The 20,517-nt window shown below is 39.0% G+C and overlaps 1 protein-coding gene across 4 annotated transcripts in view; it reads left to right on the top strand.

The window, feature by feature from the left end:
* Positions 1-20,517, top strand: part of CNTN3 (contactin 3) — a 330,225-nt gene that overhangs the window by 180,754 nt on the left and 128,954 nt on the right. For all 4 annotated transcript variants that reach the window (XM_073901774.1, XM_073901775.1, XM_073901776.1 and 1 more), the window contains exon 5: positions 3,305-3,400. In XM_073901774.1, coding sequence (XP_073757875.1) covers positions 3,305-3,400 — 96 coding nt within the window. The remainder of the gene's footprint in view (positions 1-3,304; positions 3,401-20,517) is intronic.

Raw genomic sequence — 20,517 nt, 5'->3', positions numbered from 1 at the left:
TTAACTCATTTATACTGAGAAGTTGTGCTTTTTTTGTTTTGTTTTGTTTTGTTTGTGATAGATTCCTTTTCATTTTCTATTTAGACATGTCTTCTGCAAATAGAGGTAGTTTGTTTCTTCCTCTCCTAACTGTATCCTTTTTATTTCTTGTCCTTTCATTATTGCAGTGTTTAGAACTTTTAGTACAATCCCAAGAGTGTTAGGTAAGAATGGACCTCCTTGTCATATTCCTGATGTTAGAGGGAAAGCCTTCAGTCCTGTATCATCAAATATGATGTTAACTGTGCTTCTTTGTAGATGCTTTTTTATCATGTTGGTTTGTGATTAAAGTCCAGCTAATTAGAAGTTCCAGAATAGTTACAGAGTTTGACAGAATTTGAAAAGGAGACAAAAATAAATTTCTGATAAGTTTCTATCTAAAAAGTCCTGGATTTAGTTTTTATTTATTTTGACTCATAAGGAGAGTTTTTTCTAATATAGTTCTTGCCAAGCATGGATTCCATACAGCCTTCAATTGAGTTTGGGTTACACATGTACCCTTCAAGTAGGTATCTAAAACTTTTTAGACACTTAAGACTCCCTTTATCTCTGTAGTCCTTAGTGTTCCCTCCAAAGGGAGGAAATCTTGCTATATTTTGGCAGGTGTTCTTATTCATCAGTGTTTTTCCTCTGTTGATCCCTCTGTCTAAGCAGAATCTCCCTCTCCACCCCCGACACACCATCCTCGATTTGACTGAGGAACTGCTGCTCTTTCAAGGCATCTCTTCCATCTCTAGGTTGAGTGTTTGTTCCTCTGTGTACTTACCACGATAAGAGCAAGGTTCTCACTGTTGGTGTCAAGTCCATCTCTAACCAGACAGGGCTCTCCTTGAAAGGAGGCTCCAGTGATTTACAGTTCGGAACATGCTTGCAGCAGGCTGAAGTCTTCAATGGATACTTGTTCAATAAGTGACTGCTTCACTTTTCATCCTTGCTGCTAAACGGATGTTTCAAAGCTTCTTTACCTCATGGGCATTTTCGTAAGTTCTAAAAAGTTTGAGATACATTTTAAGATACTTAATCTGGGTTGAACTTGCTACATCTTAGTAGGAAGCCACAAAGTTCTATTCTGTGTGCACAGACTTCAGCTAATGAGCTTGTTAAAAATGCAGATCCCATTCTAATTTACTAGTTTTAAGTGATTTCCCAGGTCTCCGCATTTGTAATAGGAATCCTAGGTAATAATGATGCAGGTGGTCCTGGACGACACTTGGAGTAACGTGAACTAAGAATTCAGGGGATTGGGTTTTAAAGAAAACAAACGTTCATTGTAGTCACAGTGATTTTCTAGCAACAAAGCCCTGGAAAACATGTTGAAGCCAGTATAGGTATTTTTCTTTGCTTTTCCTCATGTCTATGTTCCGCAACCTGACTACAGGTATCCAAAAAATAATGTTCTTTGCCCTTGTATAGAATTAGAGACAATATCGATGCAAGTGTCTAGAGCAATGGGCAGATCTGTTCCAGGCCCTGTTAGTGCTTTAATCAAAAGGGATTTTTACTTTTAGGGGAGAAAAGACATTATTAGTTTCCATAGAACCGTTTTATCCTTTTTTGCATATTTGAGCTTAGAATCAGTAATGAGTCACTTCCATGGTGTGAATTTATGTAACAGAATAAAACAAGAATTGGGTAAGAAATCAGCAATGATGACACATACTTGGTTGCCAAAAATCGTCATTTGATATTATTTTTCCATATATAGGCTACGGTCTGATATGATGTGCTCCCCCCATTTAGATACTGGGAAATATTTGGATGGTATGGTTTTGCAGTTCCAGCTCAGGCACACTTCAGGAACTTTAACGTTTTGATTATTTTGCATTTAATTACACATTTAAGAAAATATAATACTGTGTTATCATATCATTTTTGTAGGGGAACTTCCTGTTAAAGTAAGTGCAGAAACACAATATTTTCTTCTTTTATGGGTGCGCATAGTGAGTTTTGCTGAATAGCTTTATTCCATGCTTATAACCTAGTAATTTAATGCTGTTTTTCAGTAACATTAAAATGAGGAAAGTAGACCTCTTATTCCATTCAATCTGGTAGGCTGATTTAAGGTGCTTAGAATATTCATAGCTGTCTACAGTCTGTAGTTTTATCCATTTGAAGATAATTATTTTGCTTTTTACCTTTTTCAAGGCAGAGTTGAAATTTTCCAAGTTGTGTTCTGAAGTAGACACCCTGCCTCACCACATAGGTAATTTATATGAACCCTTAAGAGCTATGAAATGAGTGTATTCTTTCACAAATTGACAGTGCAATTGTTCTGATACATAAAGTGACACCACTGAGTATATTAACTGTGGAGTTCACAAGTTTTGGGTTCAAAGAAACAGATTTTTTTCTCTTCTTCCTTTTCTTCCCCTAAAGGCTTAAGCTTTGTTCAAAATGAACCAACAGAATTTTCTCCCTTCTGTAATTTATGCTGGAGAATGAGAATCAGAATTTGTTGTCCTGGACTGTGACTGGAAGAAATTAAACAGTTTAAAAAAAAATAATAATCACTGCTGATCCAAATAGCATTTGCCTTGATTGCTTTATTAAAAACTTGGGGGAGAAAAGAGTCTTTGGACAATTATAAAAAATGGTTTTCATTTTTTTCACAGCTACAAATATAGAGAAATAGGTGGACCTAGTTGACTGCAATCCTTTGAATTCTAACTGGAGGGTAGTTTTCAGTGGTACCTACCTTGTATGGAACCCTTCAAGGCATGGTACAAATAGGACTTGTAACCAGAATCTGAATGTTTTTAATTCTTTTTGTGAATAACAACAGTATTTATAGGTAAAATAAAATTTATTGGGGCTACTTAGGATAAAATATTTTGGGAGAGAAATTCACGAATAGCTGGCTTTCATTTATAGGTAAAGCTACACGTCTTCACAATTCGATGAATCACTATGGCGAATGTGGATGTTGGTCTGTGTGTATTTTTGGTTCAAGATACTTCATTTCCTTCTTTGAGTCATACTGTCTGGTTATTTCATTCCAGTATGCTTCATCCCTTGGGATAGCCCAGGCCACTTCTGACACTGTTCCAGCACCACAGGATTAATGGGTCTATATTCTTCTCGTATTGCTGAATTTCTCAGAGGCCTTAATAAAGAAATCAAAATCCCAATTTTCCTTCTCCAAGCAAATGTTCTCCTCTTGAGATTCCTGAGAAAGGGTTTTAAAAATTATCGGATTGTCTCTGTGTGAAGATTTTAATTTGTATTGCCCTTTCTGAAATTCCGTTTTGTTTTGTTTTCCAATCAGATCTTGAAAATTTTAAAACCAAAATGAGAAGTACGGTGTCCGTGCGTGAAGGCCAGGGAGTCGTCCTGCTCTGTGGCCCACCGCCACACTCTGGAGGTAAGAAGTGGTCTGTTTGTGTTTTTTATATTTATTGAATAAGTTTCAGTGCAAGACCAACAGCGTATGTACTGTTATCGCTTCCTTAAATTACCCTAAGAAAATTGGTAACCCAAGTATTGGATTCTGTCAACTGAGTTGGAATATAAGAAACTCTACAAAAGATAGTTCATCCAGGGAAGTTTATAAACGTAATTTATTACAACAAGGAGTGTTGTAAAGGCAAGTGAGATCCAGTTTGTTTCAGTTACCTAATGGTGCTGAGCAATGCTTCTTACACCATATCATTTGTTATTTAGTTTTAGACCATGACATACATTCAAGTCTTTGTGGAGTCTTTGTGGTTTCCTTCTGTCTCCACCCCCCCAACTCTCTCCTTTTTCCTCTTTCTCTCCCCCTCCCCCTCTGTCTCTCTCACTTAAACATACACACTTAAACATGATGATTAATATATGCTATTGGATCTCTTTACATATGATATACATATGAAAATGATACGTGTATGTATATTCACATCATTTTCATTGGAGTGTTGGAATTACAAATTTTATGCTACATTGGTATAAATTGCAATACTGCTGAAAATTCAGAAGCTTAACAAAATAGCTACCTGAGTGAAAATGAACTTCACATCTGAAAATAATTTAATAAGCTTTGCTCCCCAGTAAGAGCCTGGAGTGTTGGCTCGATTTTACTCTCATGCTTACTCCTGCAAACTTGGTCACTTGTAGGAACAAAGAGGTCATTATTAATGTATAAATCACTGTTCTTGGAGAAACAAACGATTCTGTTCTTGAGAGGATGGGAATTACTGAGAGACGTACAGGTTAGAGAGGATCTTCCTGACCAGAAGCAAAACTGAGAATGCTTCCCATCATAGTGAAGTTTATTCAAATGAAAATATGATGGACTTTGTTTTGTGACATACGTGACTTGTCGTTTTAATCACCAAACCTTCAGTCCAATAAAACAAACACATCCCATTTTCACTGTCTTATCACTTGAAGTATATGAGCCAAGGGAAGGTTGCAAGTGTAGGGCTTGATTAGTAGACATGACTGCCTTGGTGTTGGGGGTATGGGTTTACACTGGGCTCCCCGATCTACTTCAGTAGTGTATATTTTCTGGAATCTTGAAGTTCCAAAGGAATTTTAACTTGGAAGGGAAACAGAGTCTCTTGAATGCCAATAGAAGTAACTGAACTCAAACTGGCTTGAAGAAAATAGGAAGTTTCCTGGCCCCACATCACTGGGATGATTAGTTGGCTTCTAGGTGAGCTGTAGGGTTGTCGGAGAGATGCACTGCCCAGAAAGACTTGCTGCCTCACTGTGGGTAACGGTGTCAGTGGAGAGCCTCTAGGTCTCAGCTCCCTCCCAATCTCCTCAGCTGTGGAGTGCCAATTGCCCATAGTCTCACCCTGTCTGCAGCCGCCCACATCTGGACTCATTAGGGCAGGAATTAAAGGTCAGCCCTTTCTGCTCAAGACTAGGGAGTTCTGAGGGGCAGTCCTTCCAGAGCCTCCTACGAACATGTCCAGGGGATTGTTGGATCATACCACAGTTGGACTTCGTTCTCTTCCTAGTCCTGCCCCTGCTTCTTTCCTTTTACAAGTTTTGATCATTGATAAACATATTTTATCCCAAACTCTGCCTCATTTCTGTTCCCTGAGAACCCAGTCTCCCATTCTGCTGGGGCCATGGGTTCAACCAGTTTCATGAGCAGCCATCCTTTCCTTATATCTCTTGGTTCTGCTTCCCTCAGTGTTGATTCCATGTAACGTCGACTCCTGGTGGTGTCAAAGGTGGCCTCCAGCAACTCCGAGGTCTTGTGGTCTCTTAATGCTCGTGGCTCGCGATTTTAGCTGAATCAGCCTTATTTAGGAGATGATCCCTATAGCAGGGAGTTAGGGTCAGCTCTGTCTACTGATGAGAAAGACCTATTTTCTAAAAGAAAAGAGGGTTTTGTTATGCAAAAAAAGAGGCAATGTATTAGAAAGAATCAATGGCTAGAACTAAATGTTGTAAGGAAGTTTCAAAATAAATTTATTTTTAAAATAAATATAGAATAACAGGTGGAGAATCTTGTCTGTGGTGAGTTTTGGAAATATGGGCCTGATTTAAGATCCTGAGTGATCCTTAAGTATTTTTATGATAAGATCTATTTGCTGATAACAAAGAAGGGACCTTTCTGTTGACTAAGCTGTTGGATGAAATATGTTCCAAAAGATGAATCTTTTCTAATATCGTGCAATTGGAGAACTGTTGGTGACTTCCTGTATTTCTCTTCCCATTTTTTAGAGCACATAGGTTGGGGTGACTGCGGAAGTCAAGTAGGATTGTAGATGAAGAAGGAAAGAAACTTCCCCAGATATGACACATTAGCACTGAAGAAGCTAGACCATGCGTGCAGTTGTAAAGAACTGAACAAAAGCATACCTTCCTCAGTGCTAGATTGTGCAGGAAAATGATCAGGGCTGGGGTGTCAGATTTAGATGCTGGAAACAAGATTCTCATTGATCCAAGTTTGCTTAATGCTAAGATATTCACAATTTACATCGACTGCTGTGACACATTGGCTTGTGAACTCCTTGAAGACAGAGCCCAAGTCACTGTTGGCTCTGTACCCAAGGGAAAGTGAGCGTCAGCACATATGAAAATAATTTAATAAGCATTTAACAAGCAGCACAAGGCTGGTTGATGTAACAAGTAGTCAGTGAATATTGGTTGAACAAATGCACACATTCATGAAATGAATAAAGGAATCCTTTTTTTTAGAGTTGGTCAGTTATAAAGGCTTTTTGAGAAATCACTGGAAACTTTGCTTCAAGAGGGCCAAGGATCTAACAACCAGTATGCCCTGGGTGCCAACCAGCCAGGTGCAGGCACTGACAGATGAGCGTGAACTCCAACCGTAGCAGCCGATAGCAGCCCTGCTTCCCAGCCCTTACTGACTTGGGGAGTTGTCATTCGATGAAGGGTGTGAGGCAGGTCACAGAACAGCTGAAGCTGCAACACCAGGGTTTATCAGTCATGTGATATGTGGCACTCATGGCCCACCCTGGGACCCTGTGAGACATGCACTTTGCCTTTCTCTGTCTTCACCATTCTGCATTACCTTCATTCACTCCTTTCCATTTCTTCTTGGTCCCTTCTCAGTGGCTGGAAATGTTTAATTATGTTGTTATTTTCTAATTACTGACGACACCTTCGTATTTTCTTCATCCACCATATTCCTTAGCAGAGTCATACCCTGACAGAGGAGGCACAGAATGGCAAAATAATCATTGTAATAGTAAAAGAACGGCCCTAGTCTCAGGAGTCTCTACTTATGGAGTCCTCCTCAGAGGCTAAACAGTGTGCTGGCTCTTCATGGAAATCATCTGCTAGAAGATTCTTTTGGTTAAAAGTATGAAAAGGAACTGGTTGAGTGACAATCTAAGGGTCGGGAAGCTTCAGTTCTGGAGATGCCAAGAGGCAGAGCTCCCACCCAGCCAATACCTGAACGCCTTGAGCCCAGACTTCTTGCTTATAAATGAGAGATGAGGCAGGAGGCCAGAAAGTAAGCTTCAGCCCTGAGCCACCCAGCTGTTAACTTAGCGCTACAATTTGGGAGTTCACAAAGTGTGGTTCAGAGAGAAAGTAGTCTTCCTAAAATCATAGAACTCTGAAGAAGTAGAATTAGACCCTCAATGCCTGAGTCCTGTGCCACGGCTTCTTCTATTATGGCACACCCCAGGCTGGCCCCCAGGTGTCATTCTCTTAATGATCGTGGTACAGAGGCACAAAGTCCTTAGTGAAAGTGTCACTATCCTAAGCCAAGGGCTTCTGACATTTCACATCAGATACAGCAGAGCTCGTGGTTTTGTTTTAATATTCAAGGCCATTGTTGAAGGAAACACAAAAATCAGCAATGCCCAAAGTTCCCGTGAGCAGAAATCTCCCCAGAGTTCAACCACATGCCCAACTCACGTATGTCCTAGTCCAGTGCTTCTGAGACTTTGATGGCAAATGAATCAACTGGGGACCTGCTGAAATGCAGATTCTCAATCAGTGGGTCTGGGTTGGAGCCTAAGGTTCTGGCATTTTCAGTAATCTGTCTCATGAAGCTGATGCTGCTGGCCCATGGGCCACACTCTGAATAGCAACAGCCTAACCTCTCTGTTCCATTAGGTGGAGTCCCAGATGATTTATTTCCCTGTTACCTACTTCTGCCCTCAAACTCCTTCCTTTTTCCTGAGCCAGTTTCTTGGCCTAAACACTAGAATATGTTCATAATTTCAGAACCAAAATATCACCCCTCCCCACCGAGGACATCACTGTTTCTTTTTTCTTTCACTCACGCCTAAAGAGTCTTTCTCAAGATGCTCTTCACTCAGATTTATTCCCTTGTTTGGTGACCTTCCTGGTCTCCAACAGATTTATATATATGTAATGTCTCCTAAAACTCTTGCCTTTCTTTGTTTCCAAGTCCTAGAGGTAAGGGGATTGCCCTTTTAATGTTGCCCTTGAAATGAAGGGGCCAGAGTCCCAAGCATAGGAAGCAATCATGGTTTTATGTCATGACTTCTAACCTCCCAGGTGTGATGTGAAAGGCAAACATAACCTTGAACTTGACATTAGTTTAGATCTAAGAATTCATAGAGAACCTCACCAAAAACAAACTCTTCAGATTCTGAAATTAAATTACATGACATGAAGTACCTTAGGTGTTGATGGGAGCCATCAGTTGGGTGTATTAGTTTCTGCAAAACCCCTCTGAGAATGTCTCAGATCTCTGAGTGAGATGATGCTTTTACTCTTTTAATCACAATAGAAAGAAAATATCAAGGCACAAAGACACATTAGTTACAGTGTGCTATGCATTTTTTCATCATCAAGAAATGTAATGTGCCCCCAAACAGCTTTATCTTTCCCACACTGCTTTCTGCCTTCTTCTTGCAGGGGGGTGGACTTTAGGAGTCTCTAAAGGGTCCTATGCTAGAAAGACATTCCTCATTTGGTGATGTGGAGGTCATGGAGTTAGGACTCACACCAAAGGTGTTCTCTTTGGGTTTTGGTTGTGTTTTTCCTGTAGCCAGCAATGTGATCTATAAAGAGCTACTTCACTGCTATTTACTGAAGGTCACAATAGCTGTTTTTACCTTTTTTTTTTTTTTTAATTTCCTGGCTTTTATTTCTTCTATTATTGGCCCACAGTAAAATTGTGTTAAAATCTCTTCTCTTGTGACTAAATTGTTTACTTTCTATTGTTCATTTGGGATAAAAATCAGAAATATTCTCCCAAAATAGACTAGGGAATTCTACATGTTAAAAGCCTAAATGAGGGTACTAAAGTATGGAAACTGCATATATTATTTATACTCCTATAATTCACTTATGCAGATAATTTATAAGGAAGTGGCAGCAACCCGGGGCTGCTTTGCTTAAGAGCAGTCACCGTTTATTTGATGCCAATAAGAAGGAAAAATTGTTGGGCGCCTGGGTGGCTCAGTTGGTTAAGCGACTGCCTTCGGCTCAGGTCATGATCCCGGAGTCCCAGGATCGAGTCCCACATCGGGCTCCCTGCTTGGCGGGGAGTCTGCTTCTCCCTCTGACACTCTTCCCTCTCGTGCTCTCTATCTCTCATTCTCTCTCTCTCAAATAAATAAATAAAAAATCTTAAAAAAAAAAAAAGAAGGAAAAATTGTTTCATGGTAGGTGACAGTTAGGAATTTCTCTTCAGAATCCCTACAACTCCTAAGCAACACAGGTCACTGTCATTTGAGAGGAGTCTTATCTTCCACTCATTCTGTGACTTTTTTTCTGCCACTTCCTGTCCATTGGCTGGCTTATCTACAGAGCAACCCAGTAGCTCTCCAAGGCAAGAGGAATTAGCATCCTCTTAGAAATTAGTTGAAAAACTAGGAATTGACAAGTCAAAAATAAGAGACTGGACATGGATTATCTGTAGCTTAATTATTAATCTAGTTACCAACAGCGTGAAAAGCTGGGAATTAGTGTAATTACCATGCAGTCGCTGGTATCACTATAAAATCATTAGAAATTCAAATGCAGCAGAGAAATTACCCTATTATAAATAAGATTAGAAGACTAGTTCATGGGCACTTCATGATAAGTATTAACTATACAGGCATTCATAGGCTGATCAGGTTATTGCGTACACACCTGTTAATTAAGAGTTGATTTTTATCCGAAGATGGCTGATGAAATTAATTCCGAGTAAGGAACAGGTTGTACGCTTTCGCCGTGTTTGGTCTCTGATCCAGCTTCCCATGTCTGTGCTGTGTGCATGCTCTTCTTGAAATGACAGCCCTGGACACTGCCATCCACTTACAACAACATAGCCTTTGGGATGTTCAAAGGACAATGTGAGATGCCAAACAGCAGGTAGTGAAGGCCGAAGTGACTTAATGCTAAAAATTGCTTTGTAAATTTTGGTGTGACAGAGGTGAGAACTGTTAGCAACATAACCAGATGGCATGGGATTTACACCCTCTGTATCAACATCTTTGGCTGTGTTTTTTTGGGTTTTGTTTGTTTGTTTGTTTGTTTGTTTTTACTTTCTTTCCTCAAGACTGTAAAGCAAAAGTCATCTCAGGTAGCTTAGACAGGACAAGCCTGAAGAAAAGGTGCCAAGTAGACATTTTCTGAAAAGACGTGTCCAGTTGCTAGACCCTTCATTAAGGTGACAAGACACCTTGTTGTGCTTTTTGATGGGATTTTTGCTGTGATTAACTCAAAACAGTAACTTCCACAAATAATCTGTGAATGTAACGCCATTTTGTCTTAGACACTCGTTTTTCCTTGAACTACACTTCTCTACTGTATATATTTGTAATTTCGTCAAACTTAAAACAACAGTTTCTTACAACACTTTGAAGTAAAGAATACAGATTGGGTTCATGCATTTTTTGGCTTCCATCACATTTGCATCACTGGTGACTGTTTGAAGTGTTTCTCTGAGAACCCAGTGGTTTCCCTTTCCCTAGAGCTGAAAAAGTTGTATCTTAACAGGCATTTATGCCATCACAAGTTGTGAGATCAAGATAAAGCAGATGACTGGTGGATTCCTGAGGAATAAGCATCTGTGCCTTAGAGTGTATCACTCTGAATGTGTTGCTCCTCACTGGGGAGAGGGGAGTGGACATGGGTAGGTTAACATGTCATGCCAAACGCTAGAGAATCCATCTGTAGATGGAATGATTAATATATCACAATTGTAAAACTCTTTTTTGAATCCATCTCAATTCTGATGTGACTATTGACATTTGCAGGAGTCCAAAATATTAACAAATTCGTAGTAACATTCAGACAAGTATGTTCTGAGTCAGTTGACACACAAACCTCAGCCGCTATTATGTGGATAAAGCAAAATATTTTGATCTCTAAAGAAAATATCTGTTGTTTGTAGTTGGAAGTGGAGATGAAAAATCCTGTTTCTCTGAAGCACTTGAATATGGAATCTGTGAATTAGAAATACTCATTGAGTTTGCCTATTGTGTCCTTGCTTTTATTCTTTTTTCCATCCATGCATCCATCCATCCATTTTACTCATTCATTGATTTACTCTTGCGTCCATCAAATATCTGTTGATGTATAGAAGATGTTTTATGTCTTATAATACTATTTTACTGTAATAAATATAGCCCTTTAGTTGAATAATCTTAGTATTAAGTAGAGAAAAAACTGAGAGCATTGTTGATAAACTGATAGGAATGTATTCAAATCAATATTTGTTGAACTTCACCCCAAACCTCTCCCCAAGTGAAAAATCCTGAAAGTGTGTAAGAAATAGAAAGATAAATAGGAATCTCCTTGTCTTTGCTGATGACTGGTTAGCCCTGAAATAACAGTAATAGTATCATTATTCAATCAGACACTGGGCTTATTGTTCATAATATCAAGGAAGGGCGTATTACTCTTATTCTACATGGACAAGCTGAACCTCATAGCAGTTAGGTGATTTGTTGAAAGCCACACAATAGTAGATTTGGGCTTCAGACCTAGATCTCTTGCTTTTTGAAGGAAAATTTTTCTGTCTTCACAAAAATTAGAGGCTTCAGTTTTTTGATTTACGTATTATCTGCCTTCTAACATTCTTCAGAGCTTTTGATGTATGCAAATACATAATTAAAATGTTTATAAGCACCTCTGCCCTATACTTCTCTCCCTCTCTCATCTCTCTCTCTCTGGCTTTCTCTCCCAGACATACTTAGGAGGCATAGTGGGTACAAACCAGGCATCTAATAGCTAGCTTACTTGAGTTCCAGTTCTAACTCTGACATTACTACAAACGTTGGACAAATTGCCTAACCTCTGAATCTGTTTCATGTCTGTAAACAGGAAATAATCATAGAACTTATCCTTACAGGATGGTTGTGAGGGTTTACAAAGGTAATACATGTTACTTGTTTGAAATGTCTGATTTATTTATTAGACAAAAAAATGTACTGTAGTCTTAGTATTTTTACTGTATAGAAAAATATAAAAATTTAAAATATCTAAATAGCAGTGCCGGGGTCTCTCAGTTGGTTGAGCATCTGCCTTCGGCTCAGGTCATGATCCCAGGGTCCTGGGATCAAGCCCCGCATCGGGCTTCCTGCTCAGGGGAGAGATGCTTCTCCCTCTCCCTCTGCCTGCTACTCTGCCTACTTTTGCTCTATCTCTCTGTCAAATAAATAAATCTTTAAAAATAAAATATTTAAATAAAAGTAAATCTATAAAGAGGGTTTATTGTATTTTTTCTTTTACTCCAGAGGATTTTCTTGCCTGGAATAGTTGTACCCCACTTTGGAAAACATGGCTGTAGAAAATATTTGGATTTCCTCCCTCCTTCTTGGGTAATTTGTGGTTGGGGATGGAAGACTTGACTATTTTTTGTTTAACAACACAGTGACACTTAGAGGAATGGGGATGGCTTTGAGGTGCCTAGCCTGTACAAGCATCAGAGACTGACTCTCCCCAGGGACTCCTTGCCCCACGGGCTGCACCTACGTGGAGCATGTTTCAGCTGGCCTTGGCTGACTGGCCCAGAGAAGGACACCGGACACCTGACACAAGCTAGGCCAATCAGATGCTCTCTCCTGGAAATTTGTTATTTGACCTGACAGGAAATAATTCTGAATTTTGGAGTTTGAGACAGACTTATTTCTATTATGTAGACTAGGCAGCCAAGAAAACTGCACATGGAGCAGAGATGCAGCCCTGCCAGGGATTAAGAGACCAGGTGGGGTGCCTGGGTGGCCCAGTCAGTTAAGCATCTGCCTTCAGCTCAGGTCATGATCTCGGGGTCTTGAGATTGAGCCCTGCATAGGGCTCCCTGCTTATGGGGAGATTGCTTCTCACTCTTATTATCCTTCTGTGCGCTCTCTCTCTCTCTCATTTGTTATCTCTCTCTCTCAAATAAATAAATAAAAACCTTAAAAAGAGAGAGAGAGACCAGGGACAGAGAGTAAAGACTAAGGACTGTTTAGCATGCGAGTGGATGAGCAGGGAAAGGGGCAGAGGGTGAAGGAGAGAGAATCTCAAGCAGACTCCCCACTGAGCATGGAGTCACATGAGGCTCTCGATCCCAGGACCCTGAGATCATGACCTGAGCCTAAATCAAGAGTCAGACGCTCAACCAAACTGAGCCACGCAGGCGCCCCATTCCACTTATAGATTATCACAGCAGCAGGCTTCATGCTTTTCCCTTCTACTTCATTCTCAGATCCCCAAAATGGTCTTCCATAGTACAATGAGAAAATTATTTTCTCCCACTCTAAAGACTGCAGAGTTTTCCTTGCTCTGAGTCTATCCACCCACAGATAGAGGTCAGAAGGAGACTTAAGACCATCAAGAAAATTACATGCATAAGCTGGAAGTTTAAATCCACCGGTATAGTGATAAGTGCTTCAACAAGAACTTATTTAAAAATTGCAGAGCTCTGACAGATGGTTTCTGCGTTAAGTAAAAATAAGGTTGTTAATTTAGTGCAAATCACGGATGGTAAAGGCTTTGTTTCCTAACATTCTAAGCAGAAATTGAGGATGATCATTAGTTGGTGCTTTTGTCATTAAAAACAAAACAGACACCACAGTAGTACTAGGCAAGTCCTAAGAAGTAATCTCTGTACTGGTAAGAGGAAGAGCTAAATATTGGTTGCATTCATGGTTTGCCATGAAAATACATTTATATGGACCTGGTGTTTTAGTTAAGATTACAAGAGCCTACGGTAACAAACCTGAAAATAGATTAGCTCAAACCAAACTGTGTTTCTTGTTTAGATAAGGTCCAAATCAAGCTCTCTGGCTCCATCCATTTATGCCCCTTCATTACAACATCTAAAATCTATGGTTATTGCCTCTGTCTCCCTCAAGCTGGCAGAAAGAAAAGGGTGAAAGAAGCCAGCCACATGGGTGGTTTTTATGAAATAGGTCTAGATGTCATATGTTACCTATGTGCACATTCTTCTTTGTCTGTTTAAGATTTTATTTATTTGTTTATTTATTTATTTTTTTAAAGATTTTATTTATTTATTTGAGAGAGAGAGAGAATGAGAGATAGAGAGCACGAGAGGGAAGAGGGTCAGAGGGAGATGCAGACTCCCCGCTGAGCAGGGAGCCCGATGTGAGACTCGATCCCGGGACTCCAGGATCATGACCTGAGCCAAAGGCAGTCGCTTAACCGACTGAGCCACCCAGGTGCCCTGTTTATTTATTTATTAATGCTCATGGGGGGGGGAGGGGCAGAGAGAGAAGGTTCTAAGCACAGAGGGAACCTGACATAGGGCTGGATCCCATGACCCGAGATCGTGACCTGAGCCAAAATCAAGAGTTGGATGCTCAACTGACTGAGCCACCCAGGCATCCCACCTATGTGCCCATTCTTTTGACTGGTCTCCAGTCACATGGTCACACTGAGAGCAAAGGTGTGTGCCAAGGAAGAAGTGAGAACAGGTTGGAAGTATGGCTAACCTGTCTCTGCCATAGTTCATTAGATCTGTGCTTTTGAAAATGAGCATATGAGGACCTGAGACATAAGATACAGTCACATGTCTTAAGGGCTTGTTTGTGAACTCTAGTGGCTATGTGAGAAGTTTTGTTTGGAGAGCTTCTTTAAAATGTTCATTCCATGATCCCAGTCTCTGAGATTCTGACTCAATAGTGCGGGGTCTTTCTTGGGAATCTGCACTCTTTATAAATGACTCAGGGGATTTTTGATTCAGATGGTCTTTGAGCAACACTTTGAGACACACTGTCATCAAGTCATAAAAACTTAAATGTTTTAAAGAAATATTTCAAGGAATATTTCTTCATCATTTATGATGAAGAAAGTGTAAACATTGAATATTTCAGTGGTTGAATTTTATTAATAAGGACAATTTAGACTCTGAAAGGGAAATAGAATTCTTGGCTTATATAAAACATTGATGTTCATTTATTTATAAGCTAGGCAGTTCCTATCGCAGCTGAGTTTTTTCTTCATTAACATTAGCTGCCTTAGAGAACATGGTTATTAGTATGCCATGTGTAACTGAATATTCTCTGGCTTTCACCCACCTTCCCAGGTGTGGAACTATTGGTAGGCACCCAAGGTCAGCTGTGATTGTTGATGGTCACATGAACTGAGCACCACTACTGGTGTTGGTAAAGATTGCTTAGCCTTTGGTCTTCCTGGGCATTGCTTGGCATCTCACCTCCGAGTAGTTTGGATCCATTCATTGTTATTGTGTGTGTGTGTACGTGTGTGTGTGTGTGTGTGTGTGTTTCATCTCAAGGGGGTATATCTGTCTAGTGTAAAACCCAGATTGATCTTGTAGGGAGGGAATTTCAAAATTGATCACTTTCTCTTTTTGGCCTCATTCTTATTTAAAAACTGTTTTTCCCTATTAATCATAGCAAGTTGGACTTTGAAATGATACCAGGATTTAACTCTAAGAAATTGTAAAATGAGCCATGTGCAAAGTTTTCAGTAAGATTACAAGAATCAGTTCTTAGATTCACAGAAATGCCACAGTACTCACCTTTCCATATTCTGCAGGGGCCGGCCAAGTGATGCAAATGAATGAGCACAGACAAGTTTTGAGGCTTGGATAACTTTTTTCCTCTTACACGTTAAACCTTTTAACAGCATTTACTTTATTTGCATTTTTTAACTATAGAAAAATACAGAGGCTTTTTTAGTTCATTTAGTTTTTTGTCACACATATTTTCCATTTGTTGATTATAGTTTTCACCATGGTGTTTTTTCTAATGTCCTCTTAAATTCTTTAGACACAGGCACATTTTGCATATTAAACACATAGAGAGTATTTTCACTATTTATGGATGAAGTTTCCTTTGTATCAGTCAACTTTTTTAAATTTTTTTAAAGATTTTTATTTATTTGAGAGAGAGAATGAGAGAGAGAGAGAGAGCACATGAGAGGAGGGAGGGTCAGAGGGAGAAGCGGACTCCCTGCTGAGCAGGGACCCCCCCCCCCCCGATGCGGGACTTGATCCTGGAACTCCAGGATCATGACCTGAGCCGAAGACAGTCGCTTAACCAACTGAGCCACCCAGGCGCCCTGTATCAGTCAACTTTTACTATGTTCTTTTGCAGTAACAAATGACTCCAAAGTCTTGGTGGTTTACAGTAATGAAGGTTTATTTGCTGTTTCGTAGGTTCTCTGGGGTGGGTTGACTGCAGCTATGTTGGATGTCACTTTTTCACTTTGAGAAAAGGCAGCCCTTGTGTGGAATAAGCCATTCTCATGATGGGAAGAAAAGAAAATTACCAGAACCATCCTGTCTGTTTACAAGTTCAGTCATTTCCACACTCATTCTGTTTTGCAAAGCATTATGACCAGTGCTAAATAAATGGGCCAGAAACTATCCTATCACAGAGACAAGCAACAAATAATTTTAATAAAAACATAATCGTATGCTCTCTTATTTATTTATTTTTTAGTTCTTTGGCTTTTGAAGTTGTCCTTTCAATTTTCCTACATTTGACTGGATCTAGATATGATAATTAGTTTATGTTATCCTAACTCTACCAATAAGAAAACATGAAAATAATATATCTTGACGAAAAATGTCACCCAAAAGGTTCAGACCACCCAAAGGTTTCAAATGCCACTCACCTCCAGCTGGTTATTGCCATGGAGAAAGTACATCTTTGGATTTTTCACAAAAAGCTAGAAACTGTATGTTGACAAAATTGCCCAAAAATGTTTTAATAGTGTGGGTTAAACAATACATGGTTCAAGGCTGCTTTCAGCCTGTAGACTATAGATGGAGGTCTCTTCCTCAGGGACATAGAATTCATGCCAATTTAAAAAAATAGGCCTCATTGATTCAACAATCTGAGAGAATACAAGCCTGAGAGACAGTTAAGGTTATGGTTTATAGCCACTAAAAATTCACTTCTATGGGATTTAGGAGTAAATAAAGTAGAGTAATAAAATAATTCCAAACAAGGCTAATTAAAATAGCTAATTACGGGTTCCTGGAGACCTGAGTGTTTGGAAGTCACATCTCATTCCTTCTGGAAATAGTTTTCCAAATTCATTTTACATACTTCTTCTGAAGTAGTTAAGCATTCTCCCCTTCTATTTTACATCATTATTTTTCTTAGCAAATGTTTTATGACCCCAAAGTGGGGCTAAACCAGCCAATGAAGCACAATAGAGTGGTAGGGGTATAATGTGTGATTTTTATTATACGTAAGTACAGACTCTGTAATTCTTGAGACTGAAACTGATTTTATCTGGAAAAAGGTGATTTCGGAAGATCAATGATAGATGTCAGCCAAGCCCAGTTCCCATGAAGAAGCATCATGTTCCCAAGAGTAAATACAATAACTCAGCAAAAACATAATTACTACTTCTGTTGTAGCTATAAATAAATTGTTCCTGATGTAAATTTTTACATAAATCTAGAAATTTACATTTTTTTCTCATTTTTCTAATATAATGTTGTCCGTGATATCATTATATTTGGAAGTATTATGTGTTTTGCAACTCACTCCTGTTACTTCTTTTAATTTCCCATTTAATTTCTATACAACATGTCACATATTACCTGTATTGCCTTGTAATGATCACCTTCCACAGATAAGGAGCTTGATTATGCACTGCCTCCCTCACACGATCATCTGATTAATGGGTTGATACATTAAATACAATGGGTAAAGGTAAATTCTGTGTTCCCACCCTAGACTTATTTTCTTTTGTGGTTTTATATTTTATCAGTGTATGTTATACTCAAAGACCATATGTGTGACATTGAGCAGCATTTTTCACACTGTGTTCTTATGGAACAAGTATCATGTACAAATGTGAGGCAGTTTTAAGAAAAAACTACTTTTTCAAAAATACTGGGAAAAATAAAAGAAAACATTGTTCTTTTAGTTCTCAGGGCTTTTAAGAGTACAGTATTGACTTTACATATCCAGGAGGATTCTAGCATGCAGCTTTTCCCAAATTTACCTGACAAGAGAACCCTTTGCTTATGCAGCATCTTGCAGGACCAGATGTTCTGAGGAGCACACTTTAGGAGAGCGGTAAACTAGCTTTAAGGATTTAGATGAAATTCGAAACTCAGTGGATATCCAGTTATCTCCAAGTTGGAGACTGCGCACACCAGTAATTTTCAAAATGTCCTCTGCCGAGTGCTCTGAGGGTTTATGAAAATATTTAAGGGGGCAGCTTAGTGTCCATACCTCTCATTTCCTCTTCATATAGAGCATTTCTGTTTTTACTTATTTTAAATCTGTAATTCCATATGAATATTCCTTAAAGGCAGGATTCTGAATTGACGAATTTTAAAGAAAAAGAAGGAAAAGAGTAAGAGAGGGCAGCAGGGAAGGAGATTAAGAGGGAGGGAGAGAGGGATAAAGAAAGAATGTATCTTTTATCAGTGCACAAGTGGAGTCAGTTGCCTGAATTTGCTCATTTTTCTTTTGGCTGTAGAATTCTTGATATGTTAGGGGGTGGTTTGTTCATTATATCATTATGAAAATTGGGGGAGAAAATTAAGGGATGCTTTGAGTAGTTAATGTACTTCTGGCATTCTGTAAATTCAATTAATTATGTATGGATCACATTACATCTGTTATAGTAATAACAACAGGCTGGTGTTTTCTGGTGGAGAAACTAGTCCATCAATCACCCATAATCATTGATCTTCAAATAAGGGGACCCATTCTCACTGGCTTAGAGTAACCAAAGTGTGTTTTCAACGTTACTGCCAAAACATATTGTATTCCACAAATCTCTTAAGAAGGCTTGTTCTGTTTCCACTTGAGATATGAAATGACATCTGAAGTGGTGATATATGTAGACTTAAAGCAATCTTTTTCGATCATTATAACCTTTAAGCACCACTAGCATCCCTCAGGATTCTTTGACCTTTTCTCTCTGTATTATGTCTTTTGACAGCTCAGAGAAGTAGTATACCTGACATCTGGTAGAAACATGAAATGTTAATTCTTGACACATACTTAATATTGCCAACCACTTACAGATACTTATATGATGGATTTTGTTTTTCCCATGGCTATAACATGAAGTCTATATGGGTTTTCTTAATACAGTGGTAGAAAGCAGTGCAAGTTATTTATATTCTAGTTTTCCAAAGCTGTGGCTCTATCTTGGATTCATCGCCATAGATTAGGCAGAAGGCATAGCCCTACAGTGACAGGATTTTGTTCTCTACAGTAATAGAGTAAAGAATAAGGGGAGTTAAAAGACTATTAGAACAAAACGCAGACACATACGCACAACTGCACCACCCAGTGGGTGTTATTATTAAAGACATTATTAATATTTCTGTTAGTGAAGTAGACCCTAGGCAAAATACCCTATGTCTTATAGGCAGTGGGGGTATTAAAGCAGCTATGACTTCTTTCTGATTCTTAGTGAAGTATATTGGAGATATGTATTCCAAGCTACAAGGCATCAGTAAGAATCCTCAAGTAAACTGAAGAAGTGCTAGTTTACTAAAACCAAGTCATTATGGTCAGAACATCATAATGCAATGAAGGAATTCTTCATACAGTAAAAGGATTTAGATGAAATTCGAAACTCAGTGGATATCCAGTTATCTCCAAGTTGGAAGAACTGCAAAACAAGCCAAGAAATGACTTCCTAGTCAAAGGAAGTGAGCATTAAACATACAGCCTGGGAATTTCAGTTGCAAGTATTATGTAGAGAAAATTTAGAACTATATATAAGACTGTTCTCCCCCCAAAATAGTACTTATGTATATTTTTTGTTATATTTGTGAACTCCAATGTCTTAGGTACATGATTAGGGATAGATGCCTTGAATCGATTTTAATAGGAATTGTCACAACTAGCAGTTAGGTTATTAGTATTGTGATAAGACATCCTGAGAAGGGACCTAACATACCACCCTTATATATCTGCAAAGTTCTTGAACAATTTGTGGCATGGAGAACTGCTTCTTCTAAGCTCTGTGGAGTGCGTTGGTGAAAGGACTTGAGAAATTTCATACTTGGAATTGAAAAAATATTATAGAGTTGTTAATTGTATAGACAGCCATACTTCTTTTTTTAAGATTTTATTTATTTATTTGACAGAGCCATACTCTTATCTTAGTCCTAGTATAATCCTAGTAAAACTTAGGGAAACTACCTTCAAATGGTCTCTCTGTAACAATGAGGGGACTTCATTAAATGACAAAAGGAGAGATGAATTGTATGAAAATTGTTTTAGAATCAGGATGCAAAAGCCTCCATTGCAGGGTAAGTGCACTGAAGAAAAGAAAGGAATCCTCTAGCAAAGCTGCATACAAGATTCCACATGGAAAATGGAGGAGGGGGCACCTGAGTGGTTCAGTCAGTTAAGTGTCTGACTCTTTGATTTTGCGTCAAATTATGATCTCAGGATCGTGAGATAGAGCCTCATGTCGGGCTCCAAGCTCAGTATGGAGTCTGCTTGAGATTCTCTCTCTCTCTCTCTCTCCCTTTGCTCCTTCTGCTTTCTCTCTCTCTCTCTCTGTCTGTCTCAAAATAAATAAATTAGTAAATCTTTTTTAAAAATGGCAGACATTGTCCAGACAATTCCAAATAGATTTACAGAGGTTCAGCACAATGTCTACCAGGAATTGCAGGGTGGGTGCGTAGGTTTGCGA

Source organism: Callorhinus ursinus, unplaced genomic scaffold (assembly GCF_003265705.2).
Source record: "Callorhinus ursinus isolate GAN/ISIS: 27379988/994484 unplaced genomic scaffold, GSC_fseal_2.0 scaffold15, whole genome shotgun sequence".
Taxonomy (NCBI): domain Eukaryota; kingdom Metazoa; phylum Chordata; class Mammalia; order Carnivora; family Otariidae; genus Callorhinus; species Callorhinus ursinus.
This window is presented reverse-complemented; position numbering and strand designations above follow the sequence as displayed.